The sequence below is a fragment of the Rhea pennata genome, chromosome 3 (genome assembly GCF_028389875.1).
Source record: "Rhea pennata isolate bPtePen1 chromosome 3, bPtePen1.pri, whole genome shotgun sequence".
In the NCBI taxonomy this organism is placed as follows: Eukaryota; Metazoa; Chordata; class Aves; order Rheiformes; family Rheidae; genus Rhea; species Rhea pennata.
Window position 1 is genome coordinate 14107554 of NC_084665.1, and position 17356 is coordinate 14124909.

The 17356-nt window shown below is 42.6% G+C and overlaps 1 protein-coding gene across 1 annotated transcript in view; it reads right to left on the reverse strand.

The window, feature by feature from the left end:
* Positions 1 to 6650, reverse strand: part of ZC3H6 (zinc finger CCCH-type containing 6) — a 41866-nt gene extending 35216 nt beyond the window's left edge. The window contains exon 1 of the mRNA XM_062571649.1: positions 5944 to 6650. Coding sequence (XP_062427633.1) covers positions 5944 to 6035 — 92 coding nt within the window. The 5' untranslated portion in view covers positions 6036 to 6650. The remainder of the gene's footprint in view (positions 1 to 5943) is intronic.
* Positions 6651 to 17356: the final 10706 nt, after the last annotated feature.

Below are 17356 nucleotides of genomic sequence, written 5' to 3' on the forward strand. Positions count from 1 at the left end.
CAGGAGACAGAGAAGGCAATCTTTATATCCAAACGACAAGAGATGCAAAATTAAGCAACACCAGCCAAATTCCCTGAACTAAACAAAACCTGTTCCAGAGCACTAGAGCAGGTTGCCCAGAGAGGTTGTGGAATCTCCTTCTCTGGAGATATTCAAAACCCACATGGATGCAATCCTGTCTAACATGCTTTAGATGATCCTGCTTGAGAAGGGGGGTTGGGCTAGACGATCTCCAGAGGTCTCTTCCAACCTCAACCATTCTGTGAAAACCTAACCAGATAAAAGGCCATAGCATCAGCAATAATCCTCTCCTACGTGCCCCTGTACAAGGGCTAAGTACAAACAACAACAAAGAAAAAAAAAACTGATTCCCCCCCCCCCCAAAAAAAATCAAACCCCATTCCATTCATCTTCAAATGGAGAAGAACTAAAATTTCTGATGCTCATTCCATCTTCCTCAGCCTCCAGATACTCGCAGCTTTACAGAAGGGGCAGTATGCATGAAAACAAGCATAAGGCATTTCTACTGCCCAAAGTGCACTCCTAGTGCATCTCAAAAAATGGATTAGAAAGGAATAAAAACTGAATTATTTTTCAGTGAGAATTAGTCTACTAAAATCACTGAAATACCAGTTATACAAATATTTGGCACAGAAAATATTAACCTACACAGCAGGTTATTCTAGTGTTTACATTTTAATTCAAAACATTCAAATTCAGCTTAACCTTACCTTTCTCGGCAAAATCAACTGTTACAGATTGAGCTGTTTTAGCATAAGTGAATTGTCCATGCCCCTGGACTCAACTTAGCTGCCTCTATGGCAAGGCTACTCCTCTAGGTTCACCACACAAACCAGTAACAAATGCATATGGATGAGCTTGTCCTAGCAACCTGCTACACTAGAAAACTTCTAAAGTAATAAGGAAAGGAACTAGAAAAAAGTAGAGGTTCTTGCAGTTAGTACAGCAAGCCAATGTGTAGAAAATTGGCACTGGCTTCTTGCACAATGTTATGCAGGTTAGTTAAGGCAGAGTTTTCAGCTGGCCATTAGTTTCGAGCACTGTTAATCTAAAGTTCTTTTAATCTACAGTTAGGCAAGGAAATCGTTTCATGAAAAGTTTCAGATCAGAATACTTGGGTTTTAACCTGTTTTTCTCTCTAGGCTGGCTTCAGCTAGATCCTACATCTCAGTATTATGAAGAAGGAAACAAGAAAAACAGCAGTAAGATATGCCAAAAAAATGGTTTCTTGTGGTGGTGCAGGAGGCCAATGAGCTGCTAAAAACAGAGAAAATCAGAAAACCCACTTTCTCACCCTAGCACCCAAATCTCTCCTTTTGCTGTGTTTTATTACTGTAGACTTAAGTTAGAAATTCACACAGATCACCATCTCCTTCTCATTAAGATGAGGAGTAATTGCTGTGTAGGTTAGCTGCATTTTTGCCACTCCTGCAATGCTGGCTGTATAGTAAGCAAGCTGTGCTTTCCCATAGGATATATTTGGGAGTGATTAATTCTGCATTTTCTATTTTCCTCGTGTCAAAGAAACTCTTGAATTTGCGCTCAAAACCAATAAATTGAGACAACATTGCATTCAGTGATCACAAACAACTTTGGCTTAACATGACTGTGTTCTTTGGCGATTAACTATTATTAAAAAAAATCTCTAAGATGGTCCTAAGTTAACAATTTAAACCAAAATGTATGCAGAGGGCAGTAAACCATAACGTAGAGCACATGGACTCTCAAGTTTAACTGAAGATGGATGGAAACCTTATGGCAAGGAAGACTGGGAGAGCAGTTAGGTTGGACAGCAGCAACTACAGATAATAAGAGATCTTTAGCTGTTCAGCTCCTGAAGCTCTTCCCTGATCTACAATGATCCGGTGCTTCATGGAGCTGAGGAGCCATGAGGATCAAGACAAAAGATACAGAAACAGAAGCTTGCAAAATAATGTTGACTAAGAAAATAACAGATAAAATATATAAATAATGTATACAATACAGACTCAAATTCACTGCTATCCATCTTACAATCAGCCACTAACATTTCTCCCTTCGCCTCCCATTGACTGTGTAACTGAACAGAGTAGAGCTCAATTACAGTAAAACAGACAAACCTGTTACATCAGCAGCATTTAACATCACGCCTGCAAAGAACATGAGTGTAGAATTGGCGCACTGAAAGGGAGCAGGTAATTCCTAAGAGAGGTGGAAGAGGAGAATTGGGAAACAAAATAGATAGGAAGAGGTGACTAGGGCAAATCTCTATCCATCTAGCTCATCAGGCTACATGCAGGGCACAACACGATTAGAAGCAGGCAGACTTATGCAACTGGACACTTCAGCTAAGTTTCGTGAACCTCAGTTTACCTTGAATAAGATAGTGACTACAACAATTTAAGTTAAAAAATTTAAAAGTATCTTACATCAAATATATAACGAAAAATCATACAACGATTACCATGGCTCTTGGGAAAAGAAACCAAAATTGCAACGAACAAGTCCAATTTTGAAGTGACATTTACAAACACTCTCTGCAAAAAAATCACTAAAATTTTCTACAGAAACTTTGCACAGGACATTCAGGTGTCTCTTGGAAAGCTATGTCTAATGCACTCTAATTTATTGTGCCTTAACATATAGATAGGGGCCTCAATGTAAATCGTAAGACCATATTAGCTACAGAAGCACTAATTGCACCTTCATGATCTGTGACAGTTAGTGTCTGAATGTTCAGACCTTTCACTAGGTCACTGCTATTTTTACAGCAGTTAATGGTATAAGAAGTTTCCAAGTCTGGATATTATATGACAGATATGAAGAAAGAGCTAACAGAAAGAATCAGTACCCAATCTGAAGTTTTAAATAAATAAATAAGACGAGCTTCAACTCACAGAAGAGTTCTTAAGTTTCTGGCAATTGTAAATCTGGCACTGACTTCAAATGCAGAACCAACTGGAGCAAATAATCCTTCTCATGCCTTTCATAGCTCAATATTAGTCAGAAAATCTGAGTTTATACAAGTCTGCATAATGGCTGAATTCTTTCAGTTTGCAACAAGCATTTAGTTTTTATTTTAGGCATGTATGGATATAAACCAGTACATAGCACAACTCAACAAGACAATGCTTATAAAAGAGAGTTTAAAAGATTCCAACTCTACAAAAGATAACAGCAGCCACAAACTATTGCAACTAATCTAACTTTGCTGATCTCAGGAACAGTGCAATAATCTGCTCATATATCAATTTATATATCGAGGCTCCTTTCTTAACGTTACACTCCTCTCTTTAACATACTCTCACTCTGCTGAAGGTAAATAGGTCATGTGCATGAAGTCCAACAGAGTTTTATTTTTGTCTATGGTATTTATTTGATGTAACTGAGTTTGCTTGCACCCTGCCTCTGACTTTTCCTTTAAAAATAATCTTTATTAAAAGAACTTTAAAAAGACGTTATCTGCGTATATATAAAGTCTCAAACACATCTTTAAAGAGAAAGTTCCCACAATGAGTTAACTCAAAATATTTAAAGAATGGAAAAAACTTCCTCATGTAATCAGATTCCCCATCTATAAACCAAGCAAACAAAGACTTTGTGTTAAAATAGTACTTCCACCCTAAACATATTAAGCTTGGTTAAAAAGTTTTTTTTTTAGTATTTTCTATGCTCAAAACATGAACCTAACAACTTCTTTATAATTCTACAGATCGGTTCAAAAACAGAACTGCTAAATATTAACAGAAATGTTATTAATTTATACAGCACAAATTGATCTGATCTGTTGAGTGATTTCAGGAACGTACACATATAACACATATTATGGGCTGTATTTATAGTACACTAGTCTTACTGGGTTACCAACACAGTTAAAATAAAAAAGTAAGATAAAATGTATTCAAATTACATGTTAATTTTAAAATACGAAGTTAATACTATAATAAAATTCCAAGTTAACTTAGAACATAAGCATACCAAATATTCACATATTTCCTACAGAACTGACCTAAAATATTGTATCTAGACTTTTCAACCTAATATAAAGGAGACTTGACAAGAGCAATTCAGTACTTAAGAAAAAGTTCATTGAAAGCTGTCCTGCCCCTCCCCCTTGTGAGTCAACCATGTTTTCTGTGGAAGAGAAAGACTTTTTTTTTTTTTTAAGGCCTTTCAAGTTATCAGCTCACCAAGAAAACTCTGTAAATTTTAGTAAGTTAAAATATTACATTTTGACAGGATTAAATTTGCCTACCTAATACAGTATGAAGGCTGCACATAGTCTGTCTTATATTTTTTCAAATAAGCTCCAGGTGTACTAGAAATACACTTTGCTACAAATGTCTCAGTTTAGAGGGAAAAAAGTTTTATAAAAGTCCTGTTTTTAAAAAATATTATTTATAAAGTATATTTTTTGCTCTTCTAAAATTAAAATATAAAGCAATGCTTGTATATGTGCACACACTAAAAGCGCATAAGACCAGTACTTATTTATTCTATTTCATAATTTATCAGTGCAATAACAAGCCTATTAGTGAGCACAGCTGACAAGAGGAACTTTACTTGTCAACATAATATGACTAACTCTAAATTCAAAAATCTATGCTTCCATTAGAACAGTGGATAAGGTTTCCAGGGCCTATCCTCAAAGAGAACACGAAAAAACACCAAAGTAATTTCAACACTGAAACAATGTCTACAGCAAAAAGTCCCAGGCTTATTAAGGGATGAACTCCAAAAATACATCTGCTGCTACTGTTGCAAAGATATAACAAGTAGTAATGCTGTAACTTCAGCATCTCCAACCTATTCACATTTTGCTTGTTCCACAGGTTTTTTGTTGACATACAGGACAGAACTTGCACTGTTTCAAAATTAAAACAATGAAGGTGGAAGTAATAATCAGGAGCTCTGTGGTCTATCTGAACCTATCACTAAATCACTGTATGATTTTTGAACAACTTACATCACAGAATTTATGATTCTTACTCCAATGAGGGAACTGTGATATTCACACAGAGGCTCTTAGAGGTTTTTCAATCCTTTGAAACAAGCACTGAGCATGGTTATGGAGGTGCGTGGGGAGGACAGACTGAAACCCAGTTGTTGAAAAACAACATTTTAATTCCTGCACTTATGTTATGAATGCTCTGGGTAAATGTGCATTGAAAGACTGGTAACTGTCATCCCAGAATAGCATTTTTGAACTAGTTAGGAAGGCCAGAGCTGCCTGTAGAAAGGATTTGAATTTCCAGCAGTTGCAGGAGAGAAGGAAAGGGAGGAACAGAAGTCCTTTCACCAGGAACAGGACTCTGGTTTTCTGCGCATGGGGATTGAGAGGTGGCAAAGATAACGTCAGTCAGACCTTAATCTGCATAAAAAAGATCCAGTTAAACGTGTAAGGTGTAATCTGGCAATAAAATGAGGTTAAATATGGATCTAGTGAGAGATTCCTTCTGTAAACCAAAAAAAAAAAAAAAAAAAAAAAAAAAAAAAAAAAAAAAAAAACCCACCCCAGAAAACAAAACACCCCTTCCTACCTGACTAGCAGCACCAGGGCGAGGGAGAAAAAGAACAATGGTGACATTCAACAGACACCCGCTGGAAAGTGCATTTTATGGAAAGAAATGGACACCCCCCCCAAACATACCCAGCCAGAATAAGTAAATGAAGATGTAAAATGCATGCATTCAAAAAAGAAAAAAAAACTACTAACAATGCACTTCTAGTTCAGTGATTCCCCCCCATATTTTGCATTCCCCCCACCCGTCTTCATCCCGTTCCTCCAGCCTGAAGGTGACCTGTCCCCACAAAATGCTACCAACATTATTAACCCCCTAGGCACATTAACACACATTATCATCATCATCATCATCAGCATCATCATCACCCCACTAGTATCACCATTATGAGAAGCGGAGAGAGAGAAGAATGTTACTCGACCTTTCGTCCCCTGCATGTTGCCTGTCAGAGTCGGGCATGTTTGGGTCAAGAACTGGGTTTGGGGGTTTGGAGAACAGGCTTTCAAAGGCCATTGTGCTGGCTGTGGTGTGGTGAGGAGGAGGGAGGTGGAGGAAGGCAGGACACTGCCGCTGCCCGTGGTGCGGAGGGAGGAGGAGGAGGTGGCGGCGGCGGCGGCGCGCACAGCCGCGCTTGGGGGCGGCTCGGTGAGGAGGAGGGTCGGGTCCCTCAGTGAGGAGAGATGATGAAGGTTTCACTCACGGTTACTTAGTGAGACACTTAACGGGCACTCAGTGCAGGGCGAGGCTGCACAGGGTGAGCCCGGCCGCCCCGCGCGGGCAGGAGGAGGAGGAGGAGGAGACGGCAGCGGCGGCGGCTCGGAGGAGCAGGCCCGGGGCACAGGAGAACGAGAGGACACACACACGGGGAAAGGGAAGTGCTGGTGGCCGGAGATGGCTGCCCTATTTCTTCCTTACAAACATGGCGCCCGCTCGAGGCACTCTCACAAAATGGCGGCGGCGGCGGCGGCAGCAGCAGCAGCGACAGCAGCGGCGGCGGCAGCAGCAGCAGCGACAGCGGCACCGGTGCTGCCCCCAACTCGCTCAGCGCCCGCGGCCCGCACGCAGCGCCGCCGCCACCACCACGTCTTCCGCGCCCGCCGGGGCCGCGATGGCGTCGCGTCGCCTCGCACTCGCCGCCGCCGCCGCCGCCGCCCCGGGCGCAGCTCCTCCTCCGCCGCCGCCCGCCCGGCCTCCTGCGCGCACCCGTTGGCTCGCGGCTCCTCGCGTCACGCCGCCGACGGCGGCGCCCATTGGTGGCGCCGCGCCGCCCGTCACGCCGCCGTGACGTGCGCGAGAGGGCCGGGCCAGCGGCCCCCGGCCCCCTTCCCCCTCCGCCCTGCGGGAGCGGCGTGCGCGCACCCGCGGGGAGGGGGGCGGGGCCCCGCCGCGCCGCGCGGGCGTCACGTGCGCGCCGCCGGAGCCGTTATGGCGGCCGCCGGCCGTTAGCGCCCTTCCGGGCCTCTCGAGCGCCCTCCAGGGTCGCTGTTCCGCTCCTCGGCCCCCTCGCCTGTGGGAAGAGCCGCGCCTCCGCCCGCCTCGCCCCCGTCCCTTCCCTTGGTTCCGCTGTGCGGAAGGGGAGGAGGCTGCGGACCTGCGCCGGCCCCTCCTGCCGGTGGGGGTTGCGTGCCCAGAGGCACGGGCGGGCAAACGCCGGCCGCCGTGACGGGCGTGCTCGGCAACCTCTGGAAAACAGCTTGACTGAAGGCAGCGTTTCCACGTCTGGTGGCTAAAATCTGCTTTCCTAGCGTGGAGACGTTAAAATGCGTGCTTAATTTTGTTTAGTGCAAATAAGACATTTCTGAGATGGTTCTTTTTTTTTTAATAGATGGGAGTGATTTTAGGTGTTCTGTCATAGCTCAACTCTGAGGAATCGCTGTGCTTTTATAATCCCATTTTACTGTGCTTTGGAAGTATTTTCCTCTAAAAAGGTTAAACAACATCACAGGAAGCAATTAGGTTTGATAAAGGGTTCTAACTACTCACCAACAAATCCCAACAGAAAATGAAACAGCTACTTTTCTTTTGGTTGCAGCCACCTTAATGATGACTTGTTACCATTTAAAAGTGCGACTGTCCTTAAAAAAAGTGATGAACTTAATAACAGTTATGTTAACCCTGTGGTAAATTTAGTAGATAAGGATTTGTTTTTCTTTTCTGCAAGTGAAAAGTAGATCCCACTGTCCCTGGCCAAATGGTGTTGCTATACCTAACAGTATATATACTTACAATATAGCAACAGAAGAGCATGCTGCCCAGTGTTGAGAGAATATATTAACACTGGCATGCTAGAAGACATCGCTGGAACACTAGCGACTCTATCCATCACCCTGTCAGTAGCTACTTTGCTCTCCTTCTCCATCTTTTCATGATCCAAGAAAGACCATGCAATCCCAGGGTAGCCTGGTTGGAAGTATAGAAGATGAGGGGGAGAGCTCCCTTGTGTGCTTTGTTGGGCAGGGGCAACCAGCTTTTTTGTAAAGTCCTTTTCACTTTTCCAGACAATATCTAGAAGGGCAGTGTATATCATTGGTTGAAATACAAGTTGGAGAACATGCTCTGGCTGCTATAAGTATTACTATCTAGACCTAGTATTATTAAGAGCTTTTAGATTACAGTTTTCCAGCAACAAGTGTGATTTTCAGGTTTGAAATTAAGATCTGTTCTAGTGACCATATTGGGAGTTTCTTTCTAATGATGCTATAGAGACCCCCGTCTGAAGTTGAGCCACACCTAATTGCTATGACAGAAGCTCCAGCTATGCCGGTAGTTTCAGAAGCAACCTTGTTTTCTGAATTAATAAAAAAGAAAACCCTCTACCATCCTCCTAGCCTCCCAAAGGTAATGACTGTCACTACATTTTTTTCTTAATCTAGGAACATTTAAAAATCTCCCAGCCAGAAATCACTTCCCTCACCTGTGTCTGTTTATGTTAACACAGAGGATTAGCTGCTCTTCTGCATCCTTAAAAAAGCATAAACTCTGTTACAGGGCCATGTATACCATGTACAAGTGTTAAGAGATACAGAGCAAATGTTAAGCTCTACCCTTTTTACCCACTTTCCTCAAAAAGCTACTGACTAAACTGTCTGACTTTGTTTTGTATAGCACTCCATTCATACATGCAGCTCATTATTACTACCTTAAGCAACCTATGGCCTTTGAGACTTTGTTCCAGTCATGAATGTTTTTGCACCATGTTTATTACTCCTATAATATCCTGTTTGAGGATGTAACTACTGTTTACCAGTATTTCCCATTCTTCCACATTTTAGTCCAGTCCTTGTATTAGTATATGAGATACCTCAGTTGCACCTTACTGGTCCAGCCAGTCACCTGACTGGATTATAAACAGTCCTTTCATTTATTTTATCACATCTGGATTTTTTCTGTCAACGTTAGTGCTTTCTCTTTGATGCCTTTCATTCATTCAGTGATACTACTTCTCTGAATAACTACTTACTCTCTTTGCACTGCAGCCAGATGTGGAGACACAGTAGGAACCAACTCCCTCCACTGACATGACACTCCTTAAGAAAGAGTCATAGGCCAAAAAGCAACACGTTGTCATGTAATATTTGCTAAGGAAATGGGGATATTTGTCAGTCAGGACTGGTGAGGAATTTCTATCAGAGTTAAATAGGAAAGAGCAGTGGACAAAATGGTGCGACAAAGAAACTCACTGAGGATATGTGCAAAGTGCTGCTCAGTGGGAACAGGAAGGGAGCTAGAACAGACCTTTCAGGTGTCTAAAAGAACTGTATGGAGCCCAAAGGAGTATGGAGACACTGCTGCATACCCTTCTGTCCAACAACAGTCAACATATTTGAATCTGAAAGAAGTGTTGTAGTGAATTATATGCTGATTATTAAAAAAGCTGAGTTGATGCCAATGTCATGGTCTTCTGTGGCTGCTGTGTGTAGTAATAATCATCTTGTCTTAAAAATTATGTTGCTGAACGAGAGAATGAAAAAGGGCCTAGAGAAGTTTTTGTGTTAATTAACACTGATAGCAATAAAATTGTTACTTAGAGAAGTCACAATTGGCTGGGACATGACAAAAATCTGTACTTAATAAATGGTTCAGGTGCTTCTGTTCTCATCATTTCATTGACTGTTCTTTTGTTAGATGAAATTCAAAACTCGTTAAGCAATCCTTAATAAAACTATGGAGCAAAATGCTAAAGAAAGTTACTGAAGTCAATAATATAACAAGATCTAAAAAAGTCTGCAATTTTTGTATTGATAGTTACAACATAGGAAATTTGTGCTTCCAGGTTAGACAATCTCTAATTTATAGGGATCAGAGTGAAAATTGGTGGTATGTAACTGAATAAAAAAAGGCAGTTACCTCCCATGTGTGATTTACATAAGAAAAAAACTATCTTTACAGAGCTTATATTAGCATTGAGTGTACTCCATAGGTCTGTTTTTACCCTTAGCTGTAGCACAGATAAAACCTCTTTGGCAGACAAGGGTTTTGCAAAGTAATGGTTCATGCGGGCCTCACCTCTCCCATTAGCAACACTCACTGGATTGTATGACTCAGTCTGTTGCAGTCTGGCAGTTCATATTTTCTTGTTGTTTTACAGTCCAGCAAAGAGACATTGAAAACTGTCTTTTTTGCGCATGTTATTTCACATTTTCATTGAATTTCATCCTCTACTCCAATACCCTGTCCCTAAGTTAAGTGCCTTAACCATAGGACAGACTTGTCCAACCCAAACAAGATACCATCAGCTGCAAATTTTCCCACTTCATTGTTCATCTTTCCTTCCATAAACTTAATGTATCTATTTACAGCAACTCTGGCACTAAGATGGAAATATTCCACCTGCTAGAATTTTGCATGCTGAAAGCTGGCCATTATTCTGGTTCTGTTGACCCTCAGCAGTTCATAGTCCCCAAGATAATGTTATCTGTTGCTAAGTATTTTAATGATATTTCTTTAACATTGCCTTTTGAGGGACTTTGTCAAAACATTTTGGAAAATCCCACATAAATTACATAACTTATTTTCCTTTACAGTCTCCCTGGCTTAGTGTGCTCTTCAGGACACAAGACTTTTCCAGTGCCAACAGATCTAACAAAAAAGTGAGAACACACACATTGGTTTCTACTTGGGAGGGTTGTTCCTCCAAATGCTATGCTCTGACACAAGACATTTTTCCTCTTGCACAAAAGCAAGGTCTCTTCTCCTGTTTCCTATGCTTGAACATCTGCAATGGCATATGACCATGACTGTGGTTTGTTATGAAGTCAAGGAAAAGAAGTAGTTCACTGAGCAGTGAAACGAATAATGCTTGCCATCCATTGCATCTGGGACTCCTGGTTGAACATTCTCAATACCCAGTGAAGTGTGATCTGTGAACAAAGGTTTTCCCATGGTGGAAGCATTCCCCTTATCCTTCTCCCTTACAGTTTCATTTGTGCCTGATAATGGTTTGGCTCATGCTGCAGCTTTTCAGTCCTTGGTATTACATCCTTTTCCTCATCCTGGCTGCCTATTTCACACTCACCCTAGGAATACTCCCCTTGCTGAGTGAAAACAAGCACTGCAAATAGCCTTCTCCAAGAGCTCTGTTCCTGTATCAGACGGGGTTGCAAGTGTCCCACAGACTTGCATGCTCTTCAGCCAGACCTCACTGCCTAAGGAAAAACAGGCTGTAAAGGGTGATTGCTAGAGTTTTGTGACATAGCCTGAAGTGGGTTAGCACCTTGCTCATTTGTTGCCCACCAGGTGGCAACTGTGAGCTGTTCAACCCAGGGTGACTTACATCTGGGGTACCCTTATCCCACCCTCCATCTAGTGAAGAAAAGCAATCCTATGAGCAGTTATAACGCAAACAGTTCCCTCACCGAGTTACCTCTGGAGAACAAAAAAGCCCAAGGAAACCAGCAAAGACTATTTTTCTTGATGCCTCGAGTATTGCAGTTGGGACAGTCCCTGTGCCTACAGTTCCCTATTTCCAGACCCTGGTTTGAATTCAGTCAGGGGAGTCTGGTTGTTCTCCAGGCTGTAGGTGAGCCATCTCCCTCTGACATAGGGATATGTCAGACCCATGTCATTGTGGTCCCCTATGCCTGGCTGGTCTCTGAGCCCTGAGGACATCAGTTCCCAGAGATGGTCAAGAATGACCCTGCTCCTAGGACATATCCCACTTCCAGCTAGCTGAGGCATAGGAATCCCATCCTTCTATTTGGTACTTCCAAAGCTTTCAGTGGTCATTTTTCCATAAACAGATCTAAATTCCTAGTTTGACCTCTGCAAGCTCTTTGGGTGATGAATCTCACAGTATAACCAAGCACCATGTGAGAAAATGCCAGCTACTGGCTTTCAGGCTCAGATTTTGGGGCCTGAGAGTCAAGATCCATTTTGTGTCCCACTGAACTTGCAAACCTTGATGCATGCAACCAGCTCGTCTCCTCCTCTCTAGATACCATATTCTTGGTACGAGATGAAGTGCTGACAGCCAATACAGCTGCTCTCTGCTGGCCCTCACTGTTCCCCATTTTATCCAGAAGAGTCACATTCATCCTGTTCTTTAGTCCACTATTTTCATGCAAAGGCCCATCTTCAATGCACACTGTTCACATCTCTTCTTCAACCCCCCAAGGACTTTGGTGGGCAAAGTGCCTTCCCCCTGTAAAGGAACTGACCCCAAGGGCCAACAAAACACCTCAGGTAAAGCGGTAGAGCCCAAAGCTTCAGTTTGATGAGTTTTTAAAGGGTTTAAAGGAGCCTGCATCAAGATAGGCAGACAGAACTTACTGAATGGTGGCATTCCTTCAGTTTACCTACTGAAGTGAAGGAAAAGGGACCTGTGGATGCCTGGGCATCTCTTTATTTGAATGGAGGCCAAAGAAATCCCTGTCTCTGGGGCCAGCAAAGAACCTGCAAGGCTTGCCTTGCACCTGTAGAGAGGGGAGCTGCACAGGGCTGGAGAGAAGTTGTCTCTGTGATGTGCATGTCTGAAGCAGTAAGGGCCAGCTGGTCCTTAAAGGACAGGGAGCCAAGGGGAATACCACAGATGGCAGCACAGGACCTTGCCAGCAAGTGCTCAGTTCCACAGTACCAGAGTGAGGTGAGCAGAGCAGGCCCAGAGATCATGGTCGGGTTCAACTTGAAGTCCAGGTTACGAGGCTAGTTCATGGTGGTGATACAGATCCAAGGTCAAGCCAGGAAATCAATCCATAGGTCAGAGTCAAGTCTAGTGATTACTAGGTAGGTCTTGGATGACAAGGCAGGTCTGAGGTCAAGCCTAGAAGTCAGTCTGAAGATTGGGATCAACAGGGTCCATAGCCAGGACGGACATGGCTATTACCAAGCTGGAGACCAACACCCTTACCACACAGCTCAGGCAGGAGCTAAAGGCCCCCAAGCTCAGCTTAAATGGGGCTGTTGGGCAGGGATGTGAGTGGAGATCCCAGGTGAGGCTTGTCAGGGCCATTAAGACTTAGTAGTACCCTCAGGCACCAGCACCAATGGTAGTGTTGTACCTGGAAGGTAATGTATGCAGGACTTGGAACCATCTTCTCAGGCAATGGGGAAAGAAAGGCATTTCTAGATATGAAATAATAAACTGCTGGAGCAACTAGGATGTGAAATATGTTCATTTGGTAACTTCCAAAAAGATGTCTAAGTGGATTCCCTATCTTAGGACAATATCCTAGCACAGGCTGATGTGCTGATGACTTTATTATGCAATGGTTTCTCTTCGTAAGTTAGAATTAATGCAAGAGTTAAAAAAGCAAGGTGTATCATAGTACATCAGCAGCCCCCCAGAAACTGCAAATTCAGAATAAAAGCCTGGGTCCTGCCTTCCTTGAAGTGCACACACGTGACTTTTTTTCAGGGTGGAGTTCTCTTTATTCTGACCTGTAGACATGCACGTTACTGTTTTGAATACTGGCATTTAGTGGCTTTCTTACCCCTTGTTAATTTTCCTGCTGAGATGTCTCCATTTATGATTGCAATAGCACTGTGTCAGCTTACTGCTGTAGGTGGGTAACTCCTTGTTTACCTCATAGGTTTCCATAAAAAAGTGTCATGTATACTCTTCAGGCATATTCTCATCCACCATCACAAAATTAATTTTAAATGAACAGAAAAATGTATCAACATAGGCACTGTAAAGCTGTTTGTTTAAATATCTTTAAATGTGTTTGTGTTGTCAAGGGGAAAGGTACACTTGTAAGAAGCAAGTGAATGACTCTTTTTCATCATTTTCAAAGTGTAACTAAATTTGGCAATATCAGCTAAACAAATTCCCTAGTATGCTCTCCCAGCTATCACAAATATACTGGGAACCTGGGGTATGGTGCATATAACTTAGCAACATACTTAGCAACCATAACAAATAAAAACATTATGGTTCAACTTTTCATTAAAGACTGTAATAGGATTAATAAGTGTTATGGAATGTGTGCTTGTGCTTTTGCTTTAGTAAAGATTCAAACTGTGATATAAAACTGTTAGATGGGAGGACACAGCCACTAACGTATGTGTTGCACTCAGAATGTGCTTCTCAGAGATACCTGCTAGGTACAGATGTAATAAAATTCAGTTTTTATCCTGAAGTTTAAAGTAACTTTGTTGACATTCTCTTACATGTTTAACACAATCACCAGTCTTTCATTGACATAGATATATCTCACTAGACTGAACTGGTTATTCATATGTGGTGGTACAAGTGGTACCTACAAGACTGGTTGGCAACTGTGCTCATAGTGTCCAATGCGTTCCACTATACAGAAACCCTCAAGATCCTGTTGTTGGGGCTCTCTGACATCTGAATGTCTTGTGTTGTGACTCAGCAACTCACTGAGTTGTAGGAGGGACACCCTTTGGGGCTCCCTAGCAACCTCTTCTGAGATGTCTCAAGAAAAGAAATATTCACTGTCAGTCCTTCCTCACTATGATGTGCTAGCCGTGCCTTGTTTCGCTATTGGAAAGTCAGGAAGGTCTTTAGCAGTGCAGATGTACTCCAGATTTTCCTGGGCTATCAAAAGTCTGTCTGGGAAACAGCTGACATAGTGGGATGAGCTGGGATGTGCAAATGCAAGACACAGGTTCTAGTGCATTCCTCTGACTGCATTACTATGGGCTTGAAAAGAGTTGTTTAGGAAAGCAGATGGGAAGAAGATGATTCTTCAAGCCCTCAAACAGATATGCAGACCATGGCAATGTGATTCCAGAGATGGAATCCATAAGCATCAACGGGTGACATCTCTGCCCTGCTGCTGATGCACCAGGCAGGAGGTAGAGGAGGAGGGGGACAGGAAAGTGACTCCTCTCTTTTTAAGAAATACAAATAAATGCAAACTTGTTTAAAAGTATTTCTCCAGGCTACAAATGCATAGTTATTGAATGCCAGGCTCTCGGCTACTCCTGCAGCTATAAGGATAACCTGGTGCCATGGGGTCAAGGTCTTTCCCCCACACAGTCTGAGGCTCTTTGCATAGCACTCAGAATGGCATGCAATAGGAAGCGTTTTGGTGCACTGACCTGTGCATTTAGTGAGTGTAATGTACACTGTTCATAAAGAATCTGTAACCCAGTCTGAAGCTCAATACAGCAAATTCAACTTGATAGCAAAATTTTTTATTCCCATCTGAATGGGAAGGTTAAGAGAAGACAGAACGACTCCATAAAGCTTAGTAAGGAAGCTTGGAGTGGGTTCAGACATGCTCTATGCCTGCTCCAGGCCTCTCACTGTAAGAGTATTGCTCAAAGGATTCCCTTTTGTTTAACATTGCTGTGAATTCTCTCTCTAAAAGTAGAAACAGATCAGTGTAGGTCAGTTAGTAAAATACTCAAGAGGCCTCGGGCCATGGCCAATGATAAATCTTAAACAGTTTCTTTTGGAGTAAATTTTCATTTCAGTTCCTTTTTCCTTTTATGCACATTTCTGGGTCCTTTAGGCTTTCTAAGGTTTTCTATATATATTTAGATTTTTGGATTATTGCCTCCAAAATGATGTTGGGAATTTAGTGTTAGACTTTAACTGTCTAAGCTATTTTTCAGCCACATTTACCAAGAACATTCAAGTACCGTCTACCACACACCAGGGCTCTTCACCTTATATTAACTACACCTGCACTTCCTTCTTCATTGATTTCTTCGTCTCCACTCATTACATTGCTGGAATGAGAATTGGTGACATAGGATGGGAAGAGTCCTGCTGGCTCAGCATATCCCTTCTCCTTCTATTGCAGGCACCTAAATCATAGACTAAATTTGTGAAGTGCTACTACCAAGCCAGTTTGCTATTTGATACTTGAGATTCCCTTTAGCCCCAGCAGATAAGAGATGGACAGAGCCTTAGGAGAGTGGCTTCAATTGCAGTGATGCCCAAATCTGCAGGACTCCAGTTCTGCCAGACTTTGCTGTAATGGGGAGAGTTGGTGCAATATTAGCTCAGGCTTTAGCCAGACCCGAAATGGGGACGTTAGGCCCCAAAGGTGGCAGAGGAAAACAAAAACTTTTCTACTAGCTCTAGTGACTTAAGAGGCCAAATGATCAAGCAGAAACCACACCTCCAGCCTAAGCAAATGATTCAAGTACCTTCCAAATGGCCCCTAAACTGGACCTGGCCATTTGAAAAAAAAAATGCATCTGCTCTAACTTACATCAGTGAGGTCAGAGGAGCTGTACCAAATGCCTTCGTCACTCTGCATACCAATTCCATGCCTTGGAGTCTCATGTCTACCTGGCATCCTTTGATTTGCCTCGTGTACCCTCTGAGAAGAGAAATCAGACCTTCCCCAGCCTGAAGATGTTTAGCTTCCCAGTGTCACAGCCCAGAAACATCTGTTGCAGAGTGAAGGATTAAAAGGCAACTGGTGTTCCCAGAATGAGGACGGGGGTAGGGGACAATTTTCTGCCAGTGGAGTGTGTTAAACTGGCTTGTGGAGCACGAAAACTAGCAGAAGATAAGTGGTGGGAGCACACGGTGGGGCGTGAGGATGAGCATAGTGAATGGGGCTTCTCCATCACTGTGTAACAGCTCCTGCTGTTCCACCTCCTGCCCTGCTCTGTCAGAGGGGTGGTACTGACTCGGGCCAGAAATATCTCCCATGATTTCCAGCTTGATTGAAACTGTTATCAACAGGAAATATAAAAATCTTTGGAAACAAAACAAAACACTGAAATGATTTAATTGAAAAATGACATCATCTGAGCCCAGCTGGTGAGCTGAAATTCCTACCCTGCTGTTCTGCTCTCCCTATTATGTCTCTCTGCTATATTCATACTTGATAGAAATATCCTAAAATGCAAAATCCACAAACAGAGATGGTCTCTAAAATTCAGGAATGAGATTATTCCTGGCAGATTTTCCTGCCATGATTTCATGAGCCAGGAAGACAAAATAAGGAAAGAATGAGTGAATACCATCAATCCATCCCCTTCTTCTACAGCAGTCATTTTCCTTTTTGTTTGTGTTCGTCAAGAGAGACTGTTGACACTCCTTATATCCCCCAGATTTTTTTCCAACATGCCAGAAGATATTTTTTCCATGAAGGTTTTGCTTAAGTTCACCTCTCAGAGTGAAAGATATCTACAGGATCCTGAACCTGCAGCTGTAGATGCACTTGGTAGAAGTGAGAAAAAAAACTCAGAATCACAGAATAATGTTATTGGGAAGGGAAGGCCCAACCTTCCCTACCCAAAGCTAGATCCAACTTCAAATCTGAAGGAGATTGTCAGGGCCTTGTCCAGCAGAGTTGTATACTTCTCCAAATAAGAGGGGTCCTACAACATCTCTGAGCCCCTGTTTAGTGTCTAACCACCCTCATAGGGAAACAGTTTTTCCTGATACCTACTTAGAGTTTACG